The sequence below is a fragment of the Ochotona princeps genome, chromosome 14 (genome assembly GCF_030435755.1).
Source record: "Ochotona princeps isolate mOchPri1 chromosome 14, mOchPri1.hap1, whole genome shotgun sequence".
NCBI lineage: Eukaryota > Metazoa > Chordata > Mammalia > Lagomorpha > Ochotonidae > Ochotona > Ochotona princeps.
The window spans coordinates 16348537-16368020 of NC_080845.1; the positions used below are offsets into that span (position 1 = coordinate 16348537).

At 54.2% G+C, this 19484-nt stretch overlaps 1 protein-coding gene across 1 annotated transcript in view; it reads right to left on the reverse strand.

The window, feature by feature from the left end:
* The window catches only part of COL27A1 (collagen type XXVII alpha 1 chain), a 115970-nt gene that overhangs the window by 39082 nt on the left and 57404 nt on the right, over positions 1-19484 (reverse strand). Inside the window, exons 15-25 of the mRNA XM_004594944.2 lie at positions 18216-18269; positions 17536-17580; positions 14621-14674; positions 13706-13759; positions 13113-13166; positions 10607-10660; positions 10440-10493; positions 8859-8903; positions 7297-7350; positions 5788-5832; positions 881-934 (exon numbers count right to left, since the gene is read on the reverse strand). Coding sequence (XP_004595001.2) covers positions 881-934; positions 5788-5832; positions 7297-7350; positions 8859-8903; positions 10440-10493; positions 10607-10660; positions 13113-13166; positions 13706-13759; positions 14621-14674; positions 17536-17580; positions 18216-18269 — 567 coding nt within the window. The remainder of the gene's footprint in view (positions 1-880; positions 935-5787; positions 5833-7296; positions 7351-8858; positions 8904-10439; positions 10494-10606; positions 10661-13112; positions 13167-13705; positions 13760-14620; positions 14675-17535; positions 17581-18215; positions 18270-19484) is intronic.

The following is a 19484-nucleotide window of genomic DNA, read 5'->3' on the forward strand; positions in this document are numbered from 1 at the left end:
ACTACTGAGCCAACTCCTTGCTAATGGTGTCTGGAAAAGCATGGAAGATGGCCCAAGTACTTTAGTCCTTGTATGTATACGGGAGACCTGGAAGAAACACTTGGCATTTGGCTTCAGTCTGGCCTCACTTTGGCCAGTATGTCTATTTGGGGAGTGAACCAGCAGATAAGATATCTCTCTTTCCCTTATGCTCTCTGTAGCCCTGCTTTTCAAATGAGTAACGTATATCTTCAAAAGAGCATGGTGATGGTAGCAGAAGCCAGAGGGATTGGGGCTCAGGGGTGAGGCCCAGGGTGGGCCTGGGAGGTCAGGGGTGATGAAGTGACCTTTCTTGTGTGTCAATGAGACTAACACTGATGAGACCCACATGGCCAGGCACAGAGAAGGTGCTGCCCTGAGAAGACAAAGCCATGAAAGGGAAGGCACGTGCCTTCGAGGCAATGGGCTGCTCTTGAGCAACGTGGTTTGACAAGGTGTGGTCTTCATGATGAACTTGGTGCACACCTCAGCTCTGTCACTTACTACCTGGATGACCATCTTGGTCAGGGTCTCGTCATCTCACCTGCAAACCAGAGGTGTTGGGCGGGACACTCGCTCTTCATTTCTCTAACAGAGGGGCTGTTCCCTCCTGTTGCCCACCCCATGAAAAGCCAGCAAGCAGTGGTGAGGGGCCGTCACAAGCATCAGCTGCTTGTCACACAGGTATCCGACAAAAAGTGATAGCAGGAGGCAGGGCAGCAGAGTGCCAGCAAAAGGACGCTGACCCAGTCCATGAGGGAGTCTGGTATGGCAGGGGCAGAGTGGCCTGCAACCTGCAGGGAGCCTGGAGAACTTGAACCCCCAGGCATGGTGTGTTCCCCTTTCTCCCAGTGCAGCTCACCTTTTCTCCCACGATCCCTGGCTCTCCGACCAGACCGATGAATCCCAGAAGTCCCTAGGAGGCACAGTGCAAAAAGCAAGATGGAGCCATGTGACTTGGGGACAGTGCACTTTCAAAGCCCCCTGCCTGTGATCCCCCCCATACCCCTGTGGAGTGCCAGGGACCAAGTGTCATCTGCCCTGTGCCAGTGAGGAGCACATGGCCTCTCTCTCTGGGCACTGTCCTAACTCCCTTTGCTCTACCAGATGGCTCTGTTCCTGCGGTCAAGCGCTGGGGCTGCTGTCAACACCCCCAGGAGCATCACACACACTTTCTGGGAGGCAGCCATGTTTGGAGAGCTAGGCTGGGGCAGGGTAGCCCTAAAGGTTGGCTGGGAAGAGGCCGTCTGTCCCCATCTTACGGGGTCCTGGGGTGGTTTCAAAGTGGGAAGCAGACCCACTGGTTGGGGCAGATATGCCATGACAGCCTCTGCCAAAAGACCAGGCTGTAATTTGGAAAGTGGAGGCCTCTATACTGTCTTTTGAAACATGCGCATATACACACACACGTACATATACACACTGCACACACACACACACACACGTAGTGTGCATGCATCCACAACATGATGACAACCTACTTGTATGTTCTGGGAGCTATTTCATGTTCAAGACTCCCACCCCTTCCCTGCTAGGGGACATGCATGCAGGGGTGGGAGCAGGATGAGAAGTTCTGTGGAAGTCAAGAGTGCAAATGTAGTTTTGGAAGCACCTAAAGTTGCAGCCCAGAATTTCTGGAAGAAATAGGAAAGACTGAGGTTTGAGTGGATTTGTTCCAGAAACTCTACTGCCTGTCACCCAAACCCTGGCCAGAGCGGAATGAGAACTTGAGCTGCACCTGGCATAAGAGGCGAGGGAGCCTCTCAGTTGTAAAGGGTTAACCCTGAGACCCACGCTTCCTGCTCCACAGATAGGGACAGCTTCAGCCAGGACCGGCCATGTGTGGCTGCTGCAGCCTGGGATGGTGACTCTGGTTGTGGTTCCAAAGCCCACTCACATGCCTCTTCACCTTGAGGCCCCCTTGGGTCCAGGTTACTCTGAGATCATGGCTGCATATAGCAGGAACCAGGTCTGTCCCAGGTGAGATGGACCTGGTACCTGGTATGAATGAGGTCATGACTAATGTGTTCCACAAAATAAGCAAGTATGAAGCAAGTATGCATTTGACTTCTGCAGCCATTCACATTAAAGCGGTAATAATAATAATAATTGAGAGTACTTCCAGGGTGCTAGCAGTGTTATCAACACTGACTACCGCAAGCACTGAACCTGACATGTTATTGAAGGCACTGTCATTGGGCCTTCAGGTGTGAAGATGCTGGACCTTCCAGAGCATTCCCTGAGCCTCATCTGCAAGATGGGCACAACCAAGCTCCCTCCCTCTCTGTCAGGGTTGTCCTGAGCATCGGAGGTTCTGCATGGCACATATAGGTGCTTGACAAACAGCTCTCCCATCTCATCGCGGTTTATTTTCAAAGGGCACTGGGTGAAGCCAGAGGTCCAAGCTCCCACAAAGGAGCAGTCAGATATTCAGGGGATACAGAAGAAAAGGAAACAAAATTGTGGAGCTCCTGCCTGCCTGGAGCTCAGACAGAAATTTCATAGCTACTTTGAATTTATGAGTTGCTGGGTCCTGGAACACAGGCAGGTCGTAAATCTCAAACAAGAAGCCAAACAGAATCCTAATGAATAAGGACCATACATACAGCAAGTGCCTGGTTGCCTGCTTCACACATGCCTCACACCAGGTGCCCTTGGGACACTGTCCGGGAACATCTTGGAAGGCCTGTACTGCGCATGAAGCCATGACTGGTCCAGGAAGGCAGCCTCAGAGGCCAAGGGCTTCCACCTTACGGGTCAAGGGGAGAAGTAATTGTGAATGCCTCAGGTGTGCTGGCTCCACAGTGCTGGTAGAGTGCACATGGAGGAGGTGGCACTACAGGGGGCATCGTGCAGGTAGGCTCCAAGTCCCCAGGCCCGATGGCCACATTGCCTGCAGATGGAGGGCCAGGGTCTGCACTGGGGGTGTTCTGTGCTCCTTCCCCCGCCCCCCTCCGCCCACACATGGCATTCTGTTAGGCCCCTGCACAAAGGGCTGTGCATGCTCAGTTGGTCACACAGAGTTGGTCACACACACTCAGGGTTAGGGGCTCACACACTTGGCTTCCTTGGGACATAGCTTCCTTCAGGCAAGGCCCTTGCCTTGTCACCAGTACCTAGGACAGGACTTGGCAGGCAGTCTGCATGGCACCGATCAGCTGGCGGATAAATGCCAACACTTAGGGACATGGGAGATTTCCAACCCCTGGGGGGACAAGTCGTAGTCCAGTAGACTTCAGTGTCAGCCTCAGCTCTGACAGCTTCGACTGCCTGTGAGACCTAGGACAAGCTGCTGGACTTCTCAGAGTCCCTGGTTCTTTACTGCCACACGGGACTGAGGCTCCCCACAGTCATAGGGTGTTGGGAGGTGGGAGGAGACTGCAGGTGACAATGCAGATGGCACTGGGATCTAGCAGGTGGCCAGACCATATAGCTGTCACTATGATTATAACTCAGTTCCATCAACAAGCTTGGAACTCTGTCGTGGGCATCCTCTCTAAGCACCTGCCCCTTCCCTGTGACCACATGGAGAGGGGTCAGGGACTTGACCAGTGTGGCACCCAGCATGTCCTAGGGCAGTCATAGGGTCAAGCTCTGCCTCTATACCACTCACTTGGTCACCCTAGAAGACCACCTCCTCTCCATGATGCTCCAAATACCAATATGGACTGGACTGGAGGGGTCTCTGTGAGGCTCTGAAGGTGGAATTCAGAGAGCCCATGAATTTAAACCAGAAAAACACATAATTTTACTTTCATTATCCTCTAATTGATATTGAACATTCTGAGTGTAGGCAAACATCCATATTACTAAGGTTTGCCACCATTTCGAAACTTATGGGACCTTAGGCAAAATTTCATTGTTTAGTGCATTCATAGAGAAAAAAATATAATAAGGGCCTGCATTGTGGCACATTAGGTTAAGCCACCACATAAAATTCTGATATTCCATGTTGGTTGATGTCTGGCTGCTCTGCTTCTGATCCAGGTACCTGCTAATGCATCTGGGAAAGATGGTCCAAGTGCCACTCCCCTGGGAGACCCAGATGGAGTTCCTGGCTCCTGACTTAGGCCTGGCCCAGCTTCAGCCATTGTGGGCATTTAAAGAGTAAACCAGAGTTTGGAAGATCTCCCATCATCTTTCCTTCTCTCTCTACTAATTGCTTTCCAAATAAATAAGTCTAAGGCCGGATGTGTGGTATAGCTAAGTTTAGCCTCTGTCTGCAGTGCCAACACCCTATATGAGCATCTGTTCTTGGCTGTTCCACTTTCAATCCAGCTCCCTGCTAATGGCCTGGGAAACTGCAAAGGATGGTTCAAGTGCTTGGGTCGCTGCAAGAAGCTCTTGGCTCCTTCCTTCAGACCGGCTCAGCTCCAGCTGTTACAGATATTTGGAGAGTGAATCAAAAGATGGAAGATTTTCTCTCTTTCTCTCTTTTTCTTCTCTGTGTAACTCTGCCTTTCAAATAAAAAATAAATCTGAAAAAAATTTTAAAAGCACATATTGGGACATGTCACAGTGAAATGCATTTTCTAGTTGCAATATAATTGCTTCTCTTTGTTTATTTTATGCATTAAAAAACTTTACCCCATGAAAGAATCTCAACTGAGCTTGAACTGTGGTTATGCAACAAGGTGGAGGAAACCACCATGGGGGGAGGGTTAGGGGAAGGGTGAGGGGAATCCCAGTACCTATAAAACTGTGTCACATAATACAATGCAATTAATAAAAAGTTCTACTAGTAAAAAAAAAAAAAAAAAACCAACACAACTTTACCCCATGAAGGAGGCTCTGTGGCTTTAGGATTGGGCACCAATGTGAGCTGCACCAGGATGGAGTATCATTCTTCCCAGGCCCGCGGCCCTGCTGTTAGCATAACTATGAAATTGAATTTGCTGATCACACTGCCCCTCCCCCTTTTTTTCCAATCAGGAAATACATCCAGGCCACTGTAGTCTTTCCAAACTCCCGGTCTTCCCACAAAATGTGCTCGGATGACACTGGAAAGTATTCAAAAATCCAGGCCTCCTCCAACTTTAATTCCTCTTTCCCCCAGCAGATGTTGCAGGCCCAGTGAGGAAGAACAGGCTATGTGACTCTCACGCCACTGACTGGCAGCACAGACTGCTCCTGCAGGGTTCCAAGCACCCTTCAGCCCCTTTCCATTGAGAAAGGCCCTTCAACCGGTCTCATGAGACAGCAAGGACATGGCCACCCTTCCATGGAGGTCAGTCGTGAGGCAGCGAGATTGGCGCTGTGTGACCACCCAGCCCTCGGAATTCCCTCTCTAGACTTTGCTAATTGAAGGCTGTCAGCCCTGAACCCCCTTCTAATGACTGGTTGTGACTTCCGTTCTTCAGCAGACCTCGGCCTCGTTTCCCAGTCAGCCAGAGCTGCTAGTTCAAATTTCATTTTCTTTATAATTTAGGGACGCCTGGACCAAGAGCCCCAGCACACAGTTGCGTTTCTCTAACTGTTGGCATCCTGATGGGTAGCAATGGCTGCCATGTGTCCAAGTCCTGGGAGTTTTGGGTAAAAGCACCAAAATCACGGTTGCAGGCAGGCCGTGGGCAATGGCTGCTGTGACAGTGACACGTGGCTTTGTCACACAGGGCTGCAGGTCTCCAACCGTCAGCCTGCTCTGCAGCTGCACAGGGAGCTCCCTGAGGTGACATGTGGGGTGGAGGGCAGGAGGCAGAGCAAAGGGCTCCACAGCACACTAGATGTGCTCAAGGAATGGGCTGTGTTCACACTCAGACGTCCACTTACCTGCTCGCCCATGGGCCCCGGCCGTCCACGATTCCCAGGTTCTCCCTGTAAAGAAACAAAGAGAAGGATGCACTGGGGTGGGAGATGGGAGGCACGGGCATTCTCAGGGCTACTGGCCTTGGTGACCACTGCAGTGCAGGGTGGGACCTGCAGCCTCATCTCCAGAGTATGGGCCTATGGACCTCAAGCACACAGCAGGAACAGAACCAGATGTGACACTAAGTTTCCCATGTCCTCTAAGTGGCCTTGGGCAAATCGCCTTGCACTCTGAAGTGTCTATTTCACCTGGCTCTGTCACTAACCCATTGCACTTGTGGAGGTGAAAAGTGAGGCCCAGAAAGGTGCACTGAGCCACCCAGGATCACATAGCAAGCAAGCAAGCAAGAGCAGGGGCTAGGACTGGAACATGGGTGTGTCTGAGAAAACGCTCATGCCCATGACATCTGGCTGCCCCTCTGCAGGAGCAGCAGACAGTTAAGAGGTCAAGGTCTCCAGGGTCTAGTGCCAACCTATTCTGGATATGACACCAGCTCCAGGTTGACCTCGCTGGTGAGTTCTGTCTCAGCTCTGGGCTCAGTCTCTCCAGCTGTGAACTGGGGAACTGAGCTCATGTTGTCTTCGATGTTCTTCCTTGCCTTCAGACTAGGGGGGTCTGGCCTGGCAGCTTTGTCCTGCCCCCATGCTGGGGTGAGTCCTGCTCTGTGGGTGACCACAGGTGCCTTAGGGATCTTCCAGCAGAAGCTGGAGAAGCCAGCAGGAGACTGTTCGTGCCACCCCCTCCCCTGCCCTGCATCACCCAGGACCCTGCCCGGTCAGCATCTGGGGCAGAAAGCTGGCCGGCTGGCTCAAAGGAATGTGGCCCTCCCTGTCAGCCTCATACCCAGGCAAACCAGAGACTGGGCCCTTCCATCCTAGGGGGAGAAGGAACTGCGACCTGCCTGGACTTGCCAGCTCTGCCCTAACCTCCTCCCATGGGTTTGACAATTTGCAAACCTGACCCAGCAAGCTTTTGCCCCAGATGGCTGGGAACACCCAACCCCTCCAGGACAATCCTTTGCAAAACCATTCAACCAGGCTATGATTCTCTTACCCTGGCCCAGATCTTGTTTTGTGATGACTTAGAAAAACACTCAACCCAACAAGAGCAATGCAGACTTGTGGGACACACATGGGAAAAAAACAGGGAAAATCTCCCTGTCCCCCACCCTGAGATAAGCCCTGTCCACCTCCTGCCTCTGTCCAGCAACACAGCCTTGCAGCTCTCCACTTCCCCTGCTTCCTCCAGCAGCCCCCTGCTAGCTGCAGGCATCCCCTATCTACTTCCCATTTCTTGAACGAGCCCCCATTTTTTTTTCATTTTTTTTTCCCTCTGTTACTCATACTTGGGTGACAAACGGAGACCAATTATTCCTTCCCTTCACAACTGGATCTGGGGTTTAGGCTGGTCCTGGGTGTGCAGGTGCTGTACCATCCACCCCTCTTCATTGAGGCATCCCTAGGTGCCCTCACCTTCAAGCCATCTGGACCAGGCCTCCCGGGAAACCCCTTCCTGCCGGGCAGACCCTGCAACAGACAGAGAAAGAGCAGGTGAGTGAGGCAAGTTGGGCAGACACAGTCTTGATGGGGTGTGGGGAGACTGCAGGACCTGGCCTGAGCTTGCCATGTGCTGGAGAGCACCACAGTATCCTGGAAAGGCTAGGACAAAGGACCTTAATGCCACAAGACAGCCCCGTGTCCTGGTACACAGGGATGGGTTCCTGCTGTGGGGCTCCGGCAGGAAAAAAAAAGTTTCTGGGCTAATGTTCTCCTTTGCAAGCTGGGAGGGAGGAGGACCCCTGTATCCAGCGGCAAGGAGAGAAAGGGGCAGGGCCAAATACCAGGGATCCAGGGCAACACAGAACGGAAGAGACTGGTCCTCAACCTGCAGCCTCGGGAGAAGGCTCACAAGGCTGTTCTAACAACACTATGATGCTCCTTCCAGTTCCAGGAGTGCATGTGCTGCAGGACGTGTGGGATCCCAGCAGCCTGGGACCAGAGGCAGAACTCAGAGTCCAGCTGCATTCCGTTAAGCCAGACATGAAAGCGATTTGCAGAAGATGCTAAAACAATGCCACTCTTTCCACTCCATTGTCTTGCCTTGGAAAATATGGTGACCTCTTGTGAAAACATTATTTTTTTGCTAATGTGAAACGAATTTGTTACTAATTTTCAGTGAATTAATGAATACACTGGAAATTTTTTTTTGGTTTTAATGACTCATATTAAGAAACATACGCCTACCCACAGAAATTGGATCCCCAAGCTTTTATCAGAGTCTAAAGAGGCAGGGGCTGGCGCTGTGGCACAGTGGGTTAAGTTGCCACCTGCAATGCTGGTATATATGAAAGCCCAAGTCCTGCCTTCTCCACTTCTGATTCAGCCCCTCAACTACTGTTCCTGGAAAAGCAGCCGACAACAGTCCAAGTGCTTTGGCCTCTGTCACTAACATAGAGACTCAGATAAAATTCCAGGTTCCTGGCTTCAGACTGACCCAGCCCTGGCCACAGCAGCTGTTTGGGAAGTGAATCAGTGGATAGAAGATCTCTCTCTCTCGCTCTCACATACAACTCCACCTTTCAAATAAAGAAATAAACCTTTTCTGTGTGTGTGTGTGTGTGTGTGTGTGTGTGTGTGAGGTTCATGAATGTTGGTCTCCATGGTTGCTAGCATGAACTTGGGAGGGAGATCAGAAGTTTCTGGAAGGATGCTTGAAGCAATGCAGAGAATCTAGCTCTCAGTTTCCAGGCAGGGCACCTCTCACTCCTGGCTATGAGGTGCTGAGCTGGCCCTCTCACTTGCTGGGCCTCACCCATCTCCTTGCTCTATTCAATGAAAAACAAGTAGTGTCCCTCACAAGAAAATCCAGCAAGAAAATGGGCATGAAAGTGCAGACACAGAGTGCAGACAAGGGCAGGCAGTCTCCTGCCTGCTGCCCCTCTCCTTTGGGTTGGTCCTTCTGCAACTGGCTGGGGACCCTTCCTGACCACTGCTCTTAGGGCCACAGACCCCATCTCCCCCAGGCCCAAACTCACCTCCAAGCCTGGGGCTCCCGGCGGCCCCGTGGGCCCCTCGTCTCCCTAGAGACACAAAGAAGGGGGAGGAAAACAGAAATTAAAGCATCGAAGCTCTTAGAGACCTGTGCTGGGAACAGAGAGGGGAGGGTGGGGGGAGAGACTGAGCTGGGAGCAGGGTGGGCAGGTGGCCAGGGGAGACCTGCATGGGAGCAGGGTGGAATGGGGGCAGGGGCAGACCTACGCTGGGAGCACAGCAGAGAGGGTGCAGGGGGATACCTGAACTGGGAACATGGTAGGAGGGGGCTGGGAGTAGACCAGAGCTGGGAGCAGGGTGGGGAGAGCCAGGGGTGAGCCCCCTCAGCAGTGGAAACATGCACCCAGCTCCCTGGCCCCTGGCAAGGCTGTGGGTTGTGGCCCAGCAGCCAAACCACATGGCTGACTCCCAGGGAGTGGCAGTGAGGAGCAGCCTCTCATGGCAGCTCACAGCTGTGGTGGGCTAGGCTCTGGTGAGCCTCAGCTTTGCTGTGCCTCAGTTTCCCCAGCATGAAGAAGACCCCCACCCCAACCCCTGGCTTTAGGGAAGGCCGGGAAGACAGCGTCGATGCCTTCTTTCTGACATCACTCAGGATGGTGGATGTTTGGTGAGTGAGTGGATGAGTGAGAGAGAACAGACACAAGCAAGGGGCAGGCATAGGAAATGTTCTGGGCAGTGACGAGGGGTGTGTCCACAGAAGCACACGGCCAGTACACTGCTGTCTTCCCTCCTCTGCCTTCCCCTCCCACCTCTGGCCCACAGGCATCGCCCACAGGCATCGCCAGGCTCCCCTCCCCTCCTCCCGCCAGCTCAGTCATCAGACTGGCCCATCCCGGCAGGCCAGACCTAACCAAGGAGCTCCTTCCAGAGCTACCCCCCAGCTTCCAGGAAAGCAGCCCCACGTGGCAGCTGCCTGAGCCAACACTGGGGCCTGGCCAGACCCAGAAGCAGCCCCGAGAAGGGATCTGTGTCAGCCACCGGTCTGTGGTTGGGGTGACTCCGTGTTTCCCATACCCCCTCCCCCAGGACTGGGGCCTGAGCTAAGGGGAAGCCATGGGGAGTCTCATGCAGTCCTGGGGCTCCCTCAGCCCAGAGAGGCCCTGTCAATCCCAATCCACTGTACCAAGTAACTAATTAGCCAGTCCCCCTGCCCCATGCCCCATGCTAGCTGTGCAAGTCACGAGGGTTTTGGCCTTGCCTGCTACTAACCTGGAGACCTGGTAGTGTCTCTGTACTTCTCTGAGTCTCAGTGATCTCACCTGTAAAATGGGCTCCCCTATCAAGACCTCAATCAATGGTTTCTGTGAGCATGAGCAGCTACAGCAGCATTGAGAGAGACAATCCCAGAACAGCGGGGTTGACCTATCCTGCCAGGCCAAGGCACAGAAGGTTCCAGAAGGGCCCCTGGGTCAGGCCAGTAAGGATAAACTGGCTGGAGAGCCTGAGGCAGCCACAGATCATGGACTCTTGCTGTGGCTTGGGCCTTCAGCACCCAGGACAGAGCAGGCTTGGACCAGGCTGGACAGCGCAGGGACTAGGCAGGGGACAGGGCCAGACGATCTCACCTCGGGCCCCAGCTGCCCACGGGGTCCTGGCAGGCCTCGGGCTCCAGGCTTACCCTGGAGAGAAGGGAACAAAAAGAAGATTGTCGCAAAGGTGACACCTCCATGTCTAGCATAGCTGGCAAGCCAGGCTGCTTCTGAATGTGGCACTGTGCTGGGCAGGGACTCACCTTCATGCCTTCCGGGCCATTGTCTCCAGGGGGTCCAATGTCTCCTGGGAATCCCTGAGGGGAAGCAGAGCGCAGGGTCACCCGTGGCCTCCCCCACCCACACCCCACAGGGAAGTGATAGGGGCTTGGAGCCAGGAAAGGCACATATCTGGTTTCCATCCCCCTCCATCGCTTCCTGGCTGGGATGTGACTTGGGGACAGATCTGAAAACATTTTGACCCTGCCACCCTCAGTCCATAAGTTGGGTTCTTTTTTCAGTATTTATGTGAAGGACAGAGTCAAAGAGAGATAGAGACCCAGAGGTCTTCCATCTGCTGCTTCACTCCCAATTGACTCTTACAGTTCTCAAAAGAGATGCTGGTACCAGCCTAAAGCTCAGAGAGTTGGTGGGAGAATTCATGAGAACATCCAGGGACTCTCAAGCTAAATCCCACCCAGAATTGTCAAGTGCTGTGCTGCCCCTAAAACTGAAAGGGAAGAGTGTCCCAAGGTTGCCTGGATGGCTCAGGGTACAGGTGCCATACCAGAAGTCCCAGCTCCACTTCCAGTTCAGCTTCCTGCTCAGGCACATCCAGGAAGGCAGCACAGGTAGCTCTGCCATGGCGTGGGAGAGCCAGTTGGAGTCCCTGACTCCTGGCTTTGAGCTGGCCCAGCCCTAGCTGTCATGGACATTTGAAGAGTGCACCAGCAGATAGCAATGAGCTCTCTCACCAAGTGCGTATGAGTGTCTGTGTATATCTCCCTGCCTTTCAAATAAATAAAGTACCAGCTCAAACTCCCTCTCCCCCTTTCTGCTGGCAACAGCAAGGATAGTCCTGAACTTGGAGCTAACACAAATCAAAGCCTATCTCCTTCAATATGCAAGGCAGAAAATCCCTGTGCCCCTTCCCCCCATCACCGTGTGGCCCTAATTAAGCTCCTTGGCTTCTCAGGTGTCAGCATCCTCATCCATGAAGCAGTGATCCTAACAGTCCACAGGCCTGCTCTGGGATTGCAGATGTAACACTGCAAGTAGGGAGCTGGCACCCAGTGTTCCATCCCACAAAAGCCCACAGCCTGAGGGTCGCAGGTCCCCAAGGGTAGGCAAGCGAGTCTTCGGGAGAACTTGGCAAAGCGCATGCTGATCACATTCTGGTACTTGCACACATCTGGCTCATCAATGAGCAGAGGAGATAGCTCACCCACCCGGGTGCTTCTGAGCTGCCGTTCCCGCCCCGGCAGCAGGGAGAGACGCAGGAGCCAGCAGAGGCGCTGACAGCCTCGTCAGCTCCTGCCTTCCGCGGAGTGGAGTGTCTCCCAGTGATGGAGTGGGCCAAGCCAAACAGAACAGAGATGGGCGAGGCACTCCCTCCTTGCACTGGCCCGGGACCCAGCAGAGCCAGAGGAGGCCTTCTCTGCTACCATGTGGCACAGTGATTCCAAGGAAGCCGCTGCCCTGTGCTGCAACTCAGTTTGCTCCCATGTGCATGGTGGGAGCAGTGCCTTCCTCAAGAGACTGATCACAGGTGCCAGCCCTGAGTTGACACCAGGCATGCTGGCACCAGGGCCAGCCTTGGGACATGCAGGGGCACAGACAACCTCCCTTGAAAGACTACTGAGACACCTGGACTCTCCGTGACCAGGGTGGCAGAGAGGCCGACTCCATCTGACTAAAGATTTGATGGTATCGTGGCCAAAGTCAACACAATGGAAAGTCGGAGCCGGCAGCTTTCAGGAAACATTTTCTCACCCAGCTAAATAAATCCAAACATGATCTTTGGAAAGAGCTGGAGAGCCACAAGGCCAGACTTTAACCTTGGAGGCAAAGACCTTGGGGATGAGCAAGGCCCAGAGGTTAGGTGGCCGTGGGCAATGGTCAGAGGCTCTGCTTGGGGGGTTGATCCCAGGATGGATGGACAACAGCCCCGGCTCCTGCTGGGCTTGGCTCCCCAGGCCCGGTCTGTGTCATGGAGAACTCAGCCTGAACCCCCACTAAATGCAAGTTGAGCAGATAGGTCAATGTCAGGTATCATAGCCACGTAGAGTGGCTGCGTTCATGGCCAAGCTCAACCTTCATCATCGCCCACTTAGCATTCAAAAGTCCGGCCTCAGATTGGACACCTGGCACCCCATACCTGGGAGCTCCAAGGTTTATATCCTGGGTGCCTGAGGGCCTCCAGGGCCACTAGAAGAGCTCTGTAGCTTTCCTACAGAGGGCCTCTGTGACTTGGGAGGGTCCAGCTAGCCAAGCCCAGAGCTCATATGGAACTATGCAGCCAGGGTGGCCACAGGATGGGGAAGGACTCTGTCTAGCTCTTTGGTCCCCAGAGCCTTTGAGCATCACAGGTGGGACAGGAAGAGCAGGGATGGACAAGAAAAGATTGCCGATCTAGCAGTTTCTGTTCTAAATCTCGTCTCTGATATGTTGTGTGAGCTCAAGCCAGTCTACCTCCGCTCTGGGCCATAGTTTTCCAAGGATGCCCCAATGCAGCCTCAGTTAGACATGGCGAAAAAGGGTATCACCTACCTCAGGGCCGGGGGGCCCAGGAAACCCAAGAGATCCTTTGTCTCCAACTCTGCCCTGCGGAAAAGAGATTGTTGGGGTGCAGGGGCAGGCAAGTGAGGGCCCAGCCTTCTACCAGTCACCTGCCTCCTCCCCCTGGCTGTGGGTGAAAGAGGAAGCTCTAGGGAGTGGGTGGAAATCTGTCTCAATAGCTACAAGTAGCCTTGTGCAAACTCTGATGTGTGCTAGCCATGGGGTGGCAGGCCAGTGGCTCCCCCAGCTTCCTCATCTCAAGCAGAGGAGTGCAAATAGTCCCCCAAGTCCTGTGGGTATGCTGCCTTCGGAGTCACAGCCCATGAGGGGCTGATGCCCATGGCCGCTAGAAGTCACAGGTACCTTACAAGGCACCAAGAGCCTCCATTTCTCTTCAGGGTGCTCTCTGTGGTCCTTTGGACCTCAGTGGTCTCATCTGCCAAATGGGCACACTGCCATTCCTGCTATGCCCTCTTACCCCTTTCACCCCTCAGGCTGTTGCAGGAGAAAACAAAGTCCTAAGTGTGACTCTGCCCCTAGACGCATCTCTTGAGTAGCAGCGGGGTATGAGGCGAGGTACTCACCAGAGGTCCTGGCTTCCCCCGTGCACCTGGGAACCCTGGCAGCCCCTGGCTCCCCTAGAAAAGACCCAGAGCAGCCTGGGGTTAGTACACAGGGCAAAGCCCATGTCTGAGGGCCTGCAGCTCCTCCCCGACTTCCCCTGCTGCAGATGCTGGCCTGGGTGACACCTGCCAGGCACCTTGGAACCTGAGCCCCAGGAACACTATGGTGAGACGCCAGTCTCTATCCTCACCAACACCCAGCAGAACACACAGTCGGGCCGCATGGCTCACAGCTTGGGGACACTGAACTGGGTCAGGATGGGCTAGCTGGGAGGCTGGGGAATAGACTGAGTGTCTGGGAGAGGGCCACACAGTGCAGGACCCAGGCACTGAGGAGCAGGTCTCAGCAGGCTCAGGCAGGGCTGGACTCTGGAAGCCAAAGCCACCAGGGTTCACCCCCTTGGCCAACCTGTGTAGCAGTAAGGCCAGTTATTCCCTCCCTCCAACATGTCCTAGGTATTATCCACCATTGAGGTAGTTTAAGGCCCTCCGAATCAGCAAGGTGAGGGGCAGGGACAGAAGAGTTTCAGAGGGACCCGCTGATGGGGTCCTGCAGGCCTGGGTGGGAAGCAGGACTTCCCTCCTGGAGCACAAGGCCATCACAGAAAGCGGGTGAGCTCAGAATGTAGCTATGCCCTCAGAAGAACAACTTGGTGACAGTAAGAAAGACTGGGAGGGAAGAGGTGGCAAACAAGCTAGCAGGCTATGTGGAAATTCAGCAATGATCGATGAATGGCCGAGGAATAGAAAAGACAGAACTATTGGAAATGGAGCTGTCGCACAGGTGTCTTGGTCCCAAGGGGCCCTGGGAAGGAGTCAGGTCTAGGGAGCAGCTGGGCAGGAGCAGGGGTAGGGAGGAGTGTGTGACATAATTACCTTGTCTCCTTGGAAGCCGGGATCTCCCGACACACCTGGAAGCCCTTGTTCACCCTAAGTATACACCAGCAAAGAAGGTTACCATGGCAACCATAAGCCCTCGAGAAGCCCCACCCCCTCCAGACCAGTACCCAGGGTACAGCCAGGATCAGGCTGGTCCCAAGTCAGACGTGACCAGAAGCCTGGATGACAGATGACAGGATGGGCCACCCAGATGGAGACAGCAGGTCCTACATGACTGCCTGCTGAGGCACACGGCCATAGACACTGAGCTGCCTGGGGTCAGAACCCATACTGGTAAAGGGACTAGACCCTCCTAGAGCCTTCCACCCAGGTGTCATTAACTGACACTGTCTCCCGGAGTGACATAGACTGTGTGCCAAGGCCGCAGCCTTGTCAGAGCTGAACATCTGTGTTTGCCGTCTGATTTGTGTTACCATCAGGCTGTGAGCTCTCGCCGCTTCCCTTTGTAGGGGCTGCCATGCCAGCCATCAGCATCTCTCTACTTCTTAGTAGTGGCTTTCCTCAGCTACAGCATTAGACGCCAAATCATCTGTACACAGAGTGACCTGGCCTCCACTTGGGGCTGGAATTTTTCTAGGGACAGTGGATGGCATGGGCCCTGGAACGCTGGTCCTGGGATACGTCCCTGGCACCCCTGCTTTCTGCTGTGTTACGGTTCCCAAGCAGCCGCAGGCTAGTCTGGGGAACGGCACTTCCTGAGACCAGAGTCGCCTCAGCCTGTCCCCACCATGGCCAGTTCTTAGGACTTCACAGCCCCAGGAGCCGGCGGCAGAGTGGGGAGAACAGCCCAGGCGGAATGGAGAATCTTAGAAAAGCCATACAGTGCAGCCAGGGCCATGACCCAGCAGGACTTCCTCTGCAAGAGAAAAAGCCAGAACTGAAAAAAAAATTTTTTTTGTAATTTATTCTGATTTTTCCAATTTGGAAAATCCTGAACAACATTCTGGAGTTTTGGAAATCAAGAAGCTTATTATTATTTTTTTAAATAAAAGATGAAAAGAGAAACGAGATGCTTAAAAGAAAAAAGAAAAAGAAAAGAAAATGGGATGAAAGAAAACCTGGAAAAAGGCCCCTAGGAAACCAGGACAAGGGGTTTGGAGAACGCTGGGCGGCAGCCGATGTGGCTCCAGAATGTGCCTCCACGCTGGGGAGGGAGCCAAATGGTTGTAAGTGGGACCAAAGCCGGGCTGGCTCATAGAAACTAGTGAATCTGGGCAGCAATGACCACAGAGCACTGAGGGACAGCTAGGTCGGCCCCGGGACCACAGGGAGGGGGTGCATAGATTCAACCAGAAGACAGTGACAGACCCCCCTCCCCACCCGCCCCATCAAGACTTCTTTGATTTTCCTGAAAACTACAGCCATGAAAATAATTTCCTTCCCCACCCCATTTTTTTTTTTTCCAGCGCTTTCTCATTTCTAAGTGTCCCCGGCAGCCTCCGGCAGCAGCCCAGCCACTTCCATGTAGCACATTTTTTTCCATGTTCCCGGTGCACCAGGGAGGTAGGGGCCAGCTCTGCAGAGGAGCCTATAAAAGCTCCCGGGCCTGCACTCTGGCTTTCCTTCTGGGCACCGGTGACTTCAACATTTCCAGGGCACTCATGTTCCATGCCTCAGGAAAAACAGGTAGGTGTGGGCATCCTCCTGTCCCCGTCCCGCCCCCCACCTCCACCAGGAAGCTCGTTGGGGATGACCCTGGAAGGGGACGCTTCACAGGCAGCAGGACAGAGCTGGGAGAAGAGGCCTAAGGGGGTGGGCTCCAGCGGGAGGCATGGCCATGGCAGGAGGCAGAAGTGATGGAAGCAGGTGGAGCAAAGGCCAGGGCTAGTGCTGTGCTTGGCTGGCTATGTGGTAGTGAGCTCTCAGGACATCCTCTGGGGAGTGTTCACACCCATCCAGCAAGGGCCCATGCTGGCTCCCCCAGAAACCCATCACATCTTCCTTTGACAGGTGCATCACCACCTTTGGGGTCTCAGCATCCTCGGCTGTGACAAGAAGGCACTGGAGAAAGGGCATCATCTTCTCTAACCTTCTGACTTCTGCTCTCTTGAGAGCCAGAGCCCGGGATCCAATTCTGACCCTCTACTTACCTGCTGTGTGGCCTGGAGCAAGCTTATGTCTTAACAGGTAGAGGAGGAATGGGTTAATCCATGTAGCAATCAGGTGGTGCCCGGCACCTGGCACTAAGATTCAGGTGCAGGAGAAGGCAGACGGGAGGAGCCAGACCACAGGCAGCAGGCCGCCTCTCAGATCCCCTGTGCATACTTGGCACACTGCCCCACAGCCCTCCCCTACTCCCTCTCAGGGGTCCTGGTTTGCCAAGGGACAGGGCACAAAGAGTGCAGGACCCTGTGTCATTCAGATGCTGCCTGCCTTGAGCCCCTTCTCCCTCCCCAGTTCTGCTTTGGCACAGGGTAAAGCAGTGAAGGCTCCTCACAAGGTAGGGAGGTCTTCCCAGTGGCAGCTGGAGGAGAGGCAGATCGGTGCCTCAGAGGCCCAGCCAGGTTTCCTCAGCATCTGACCACAGCACCCTGTCTGGGGTGGCTCCCCGAAGCTCAGCTGGGGCAGCGGGGTAGGGGATCTTTCTCCTGCCTCTCTTCCCCAAGGCTATGGGCACTCAAAGAACCCACCTTGGTCCCAGCTCTGCTCCCCAGGCCCTCAGACAGCTCCCGCTCCTTTACACACACCACTCTATCTGTCAAGGTATGCAAGTCCACCTGCCTGAGCCCTGCCTAAACTGTCCAGGAGGAAGTTAGGAAGCACAGGGAGGAGGCAGAGTGCAGGGGATGGACCTGGAAAGAAACCAGCAGCAGCCTCCGGCGGGCAGGTGCAGGCGGAGAAGGGGTGGCATGCAGAGAACCCACAGTGCAATAAGGGAGCATTCAGATCACCTTATCACCTTTCAGTCCGGGCTCCCCCACGCTGCCCATCAGCCCCTGCAAAACAAAACCCCCCCAGGAGCCAGCTGTGAGGGGGGCTCCAGGGCTCCTGTCTGCCCCAGCTCACACTCGCTTGCTTTCTCACCCCAAGATGCCCAACTGAGTGTTTCAACCCAGGGCTCAGAGTTCTTAGCTGTAAAATAGGACAAGGACTGCCACAGTCCAGAGTAAGGGTGTGGAGGTACAAAGCTATGAGACAGGACTCTGGGGACAGCACCCCAGGCAGGAAGGGAAGGCTTAGACTAGAGCAGTGTCACAGGCATGCTGGTTCAACTGGGCTGTCCTGGTAGTTGCTGCCTGCCCTGCCCCCGCAAGCCCCTCCCACTTGGGGAGGAATTCAGTTCACTGGTTTGTTATGGTGCTGTCTCACCTCCCCACCAGACTTCCAGTGCTGTGGGGCCTGGGACCACATTGGTCTCCTGCTCAGCCCATTGACAGTAGTCCCATAAAAGCATCTGATCCCAGGGACATGCAGATGGTAACTGACTGGTGTCAGCCCAGGAAAGAGGGGCTACCTACCCTGGCCACCTTCTGCTTCCCACAGAACATCTACCCCACATCAGCAAAGGTCACCCCTTCTCCTGGGCTGCCATGGGTTGCATGCCCAGCTGGGAACTGGCCACCTTGCTTACCTTCACGCCCTTGGGTCCTGGGTAGCCAATCGGACCCAATGCTCCCATGTCACCCTGGGAAGAAAAAGAGAAGAGAATGTGTGAGTGACAGCGGCTCCAGCAGGACCAATAGCAAGGTTTCAAGTTCAAGGACACAATTCCTCTCGGAACTAAAGGTGGTCCTTGTTCCGTTTACCTGCATTCAACAGCCAGAACAAAGTTCATGTAGATCCCTGCCCAAGTTCGTGCTTTCATTGCTACCCCTTCTTTACATAGTAGAGACCAAAGGACTCAAGGTCTTTCATTTGACTTCTCTGGACCTCAGTCTTCTCTATAAAGTGGGGACAGCGTTCCCTCCCCCCAACTGCTGCGAGAGCTAAGTGAGGCAGCAACCAGAGCTTTCACAGACCCTCAGAACAAACTATCCACTCCAGCACAGAAGATGTCCCTGCAGGAGACAAAGTTTTGCAGGCAGGGCCTGGCCGCCATGGGGAGGAGATGGGGATGGCCGGGCTCCAGGGCCCTTTGCAGAGAGCTCTCCTAGGGAGGAGAGAGAGGAGTCACAGTGAGGCACAATGAGGCTGAACGGGAATGAATGAGTGAATGAATGAAGAATCCCATTTGCCTCCCAGCATTGCTTCAGCAGGAGCTGATTCACCTGTGTTAGGGAAGGCTTGGCTATGTCTGCAAGCATTCCTGGCTGCCAGTGTGCAGGGTGCTACCTGCATCTGGTGGACAGAGGTTGGGGTCACATTTAGTGTCTCCCAAGGCACAGGAAACCATATCCAGCCCAGGATATCTATAGTTCCTGAGACAAAGAAACCCTGATGGAAAGGGAAGCCACTTCCTGTAATCCTCTCACCCCTCCCAGTCAGCACAACAAAGAATATACTGAAGAGATATACTGAATATCCTTTCCTCCCTCCCTTGCCTATCCTCTGCATTAACTGTCTGCTGCCATGTGACTGTAGTCAACATGCTTGCCCTCTCTGGGCCTCATCCTGCTACAACAACTTCAAGTCAGACTGTGCAGGAAGGAGCACGGCTCAGACTGTAAGCTCTGGAGACACAAAGACCTCAAGTTTCTGTTGGAGCTGCCTGGAGACGTCTCTGGGGGTAGGGGGGGATGGGGAGCTGGCCAGAGAATGAGGAACCACATTTCTGCCAGATTTCTTTAGCAGGCAGGACAAGCGAGCAGCGGATGACAAAGCCTAGAAGGTGCGGGCTCCACATGCAGCGTGGTCAGCTCAGAACGGAAGAGGCCTCCCTGGCCCTGACCTGCCGTGGAGG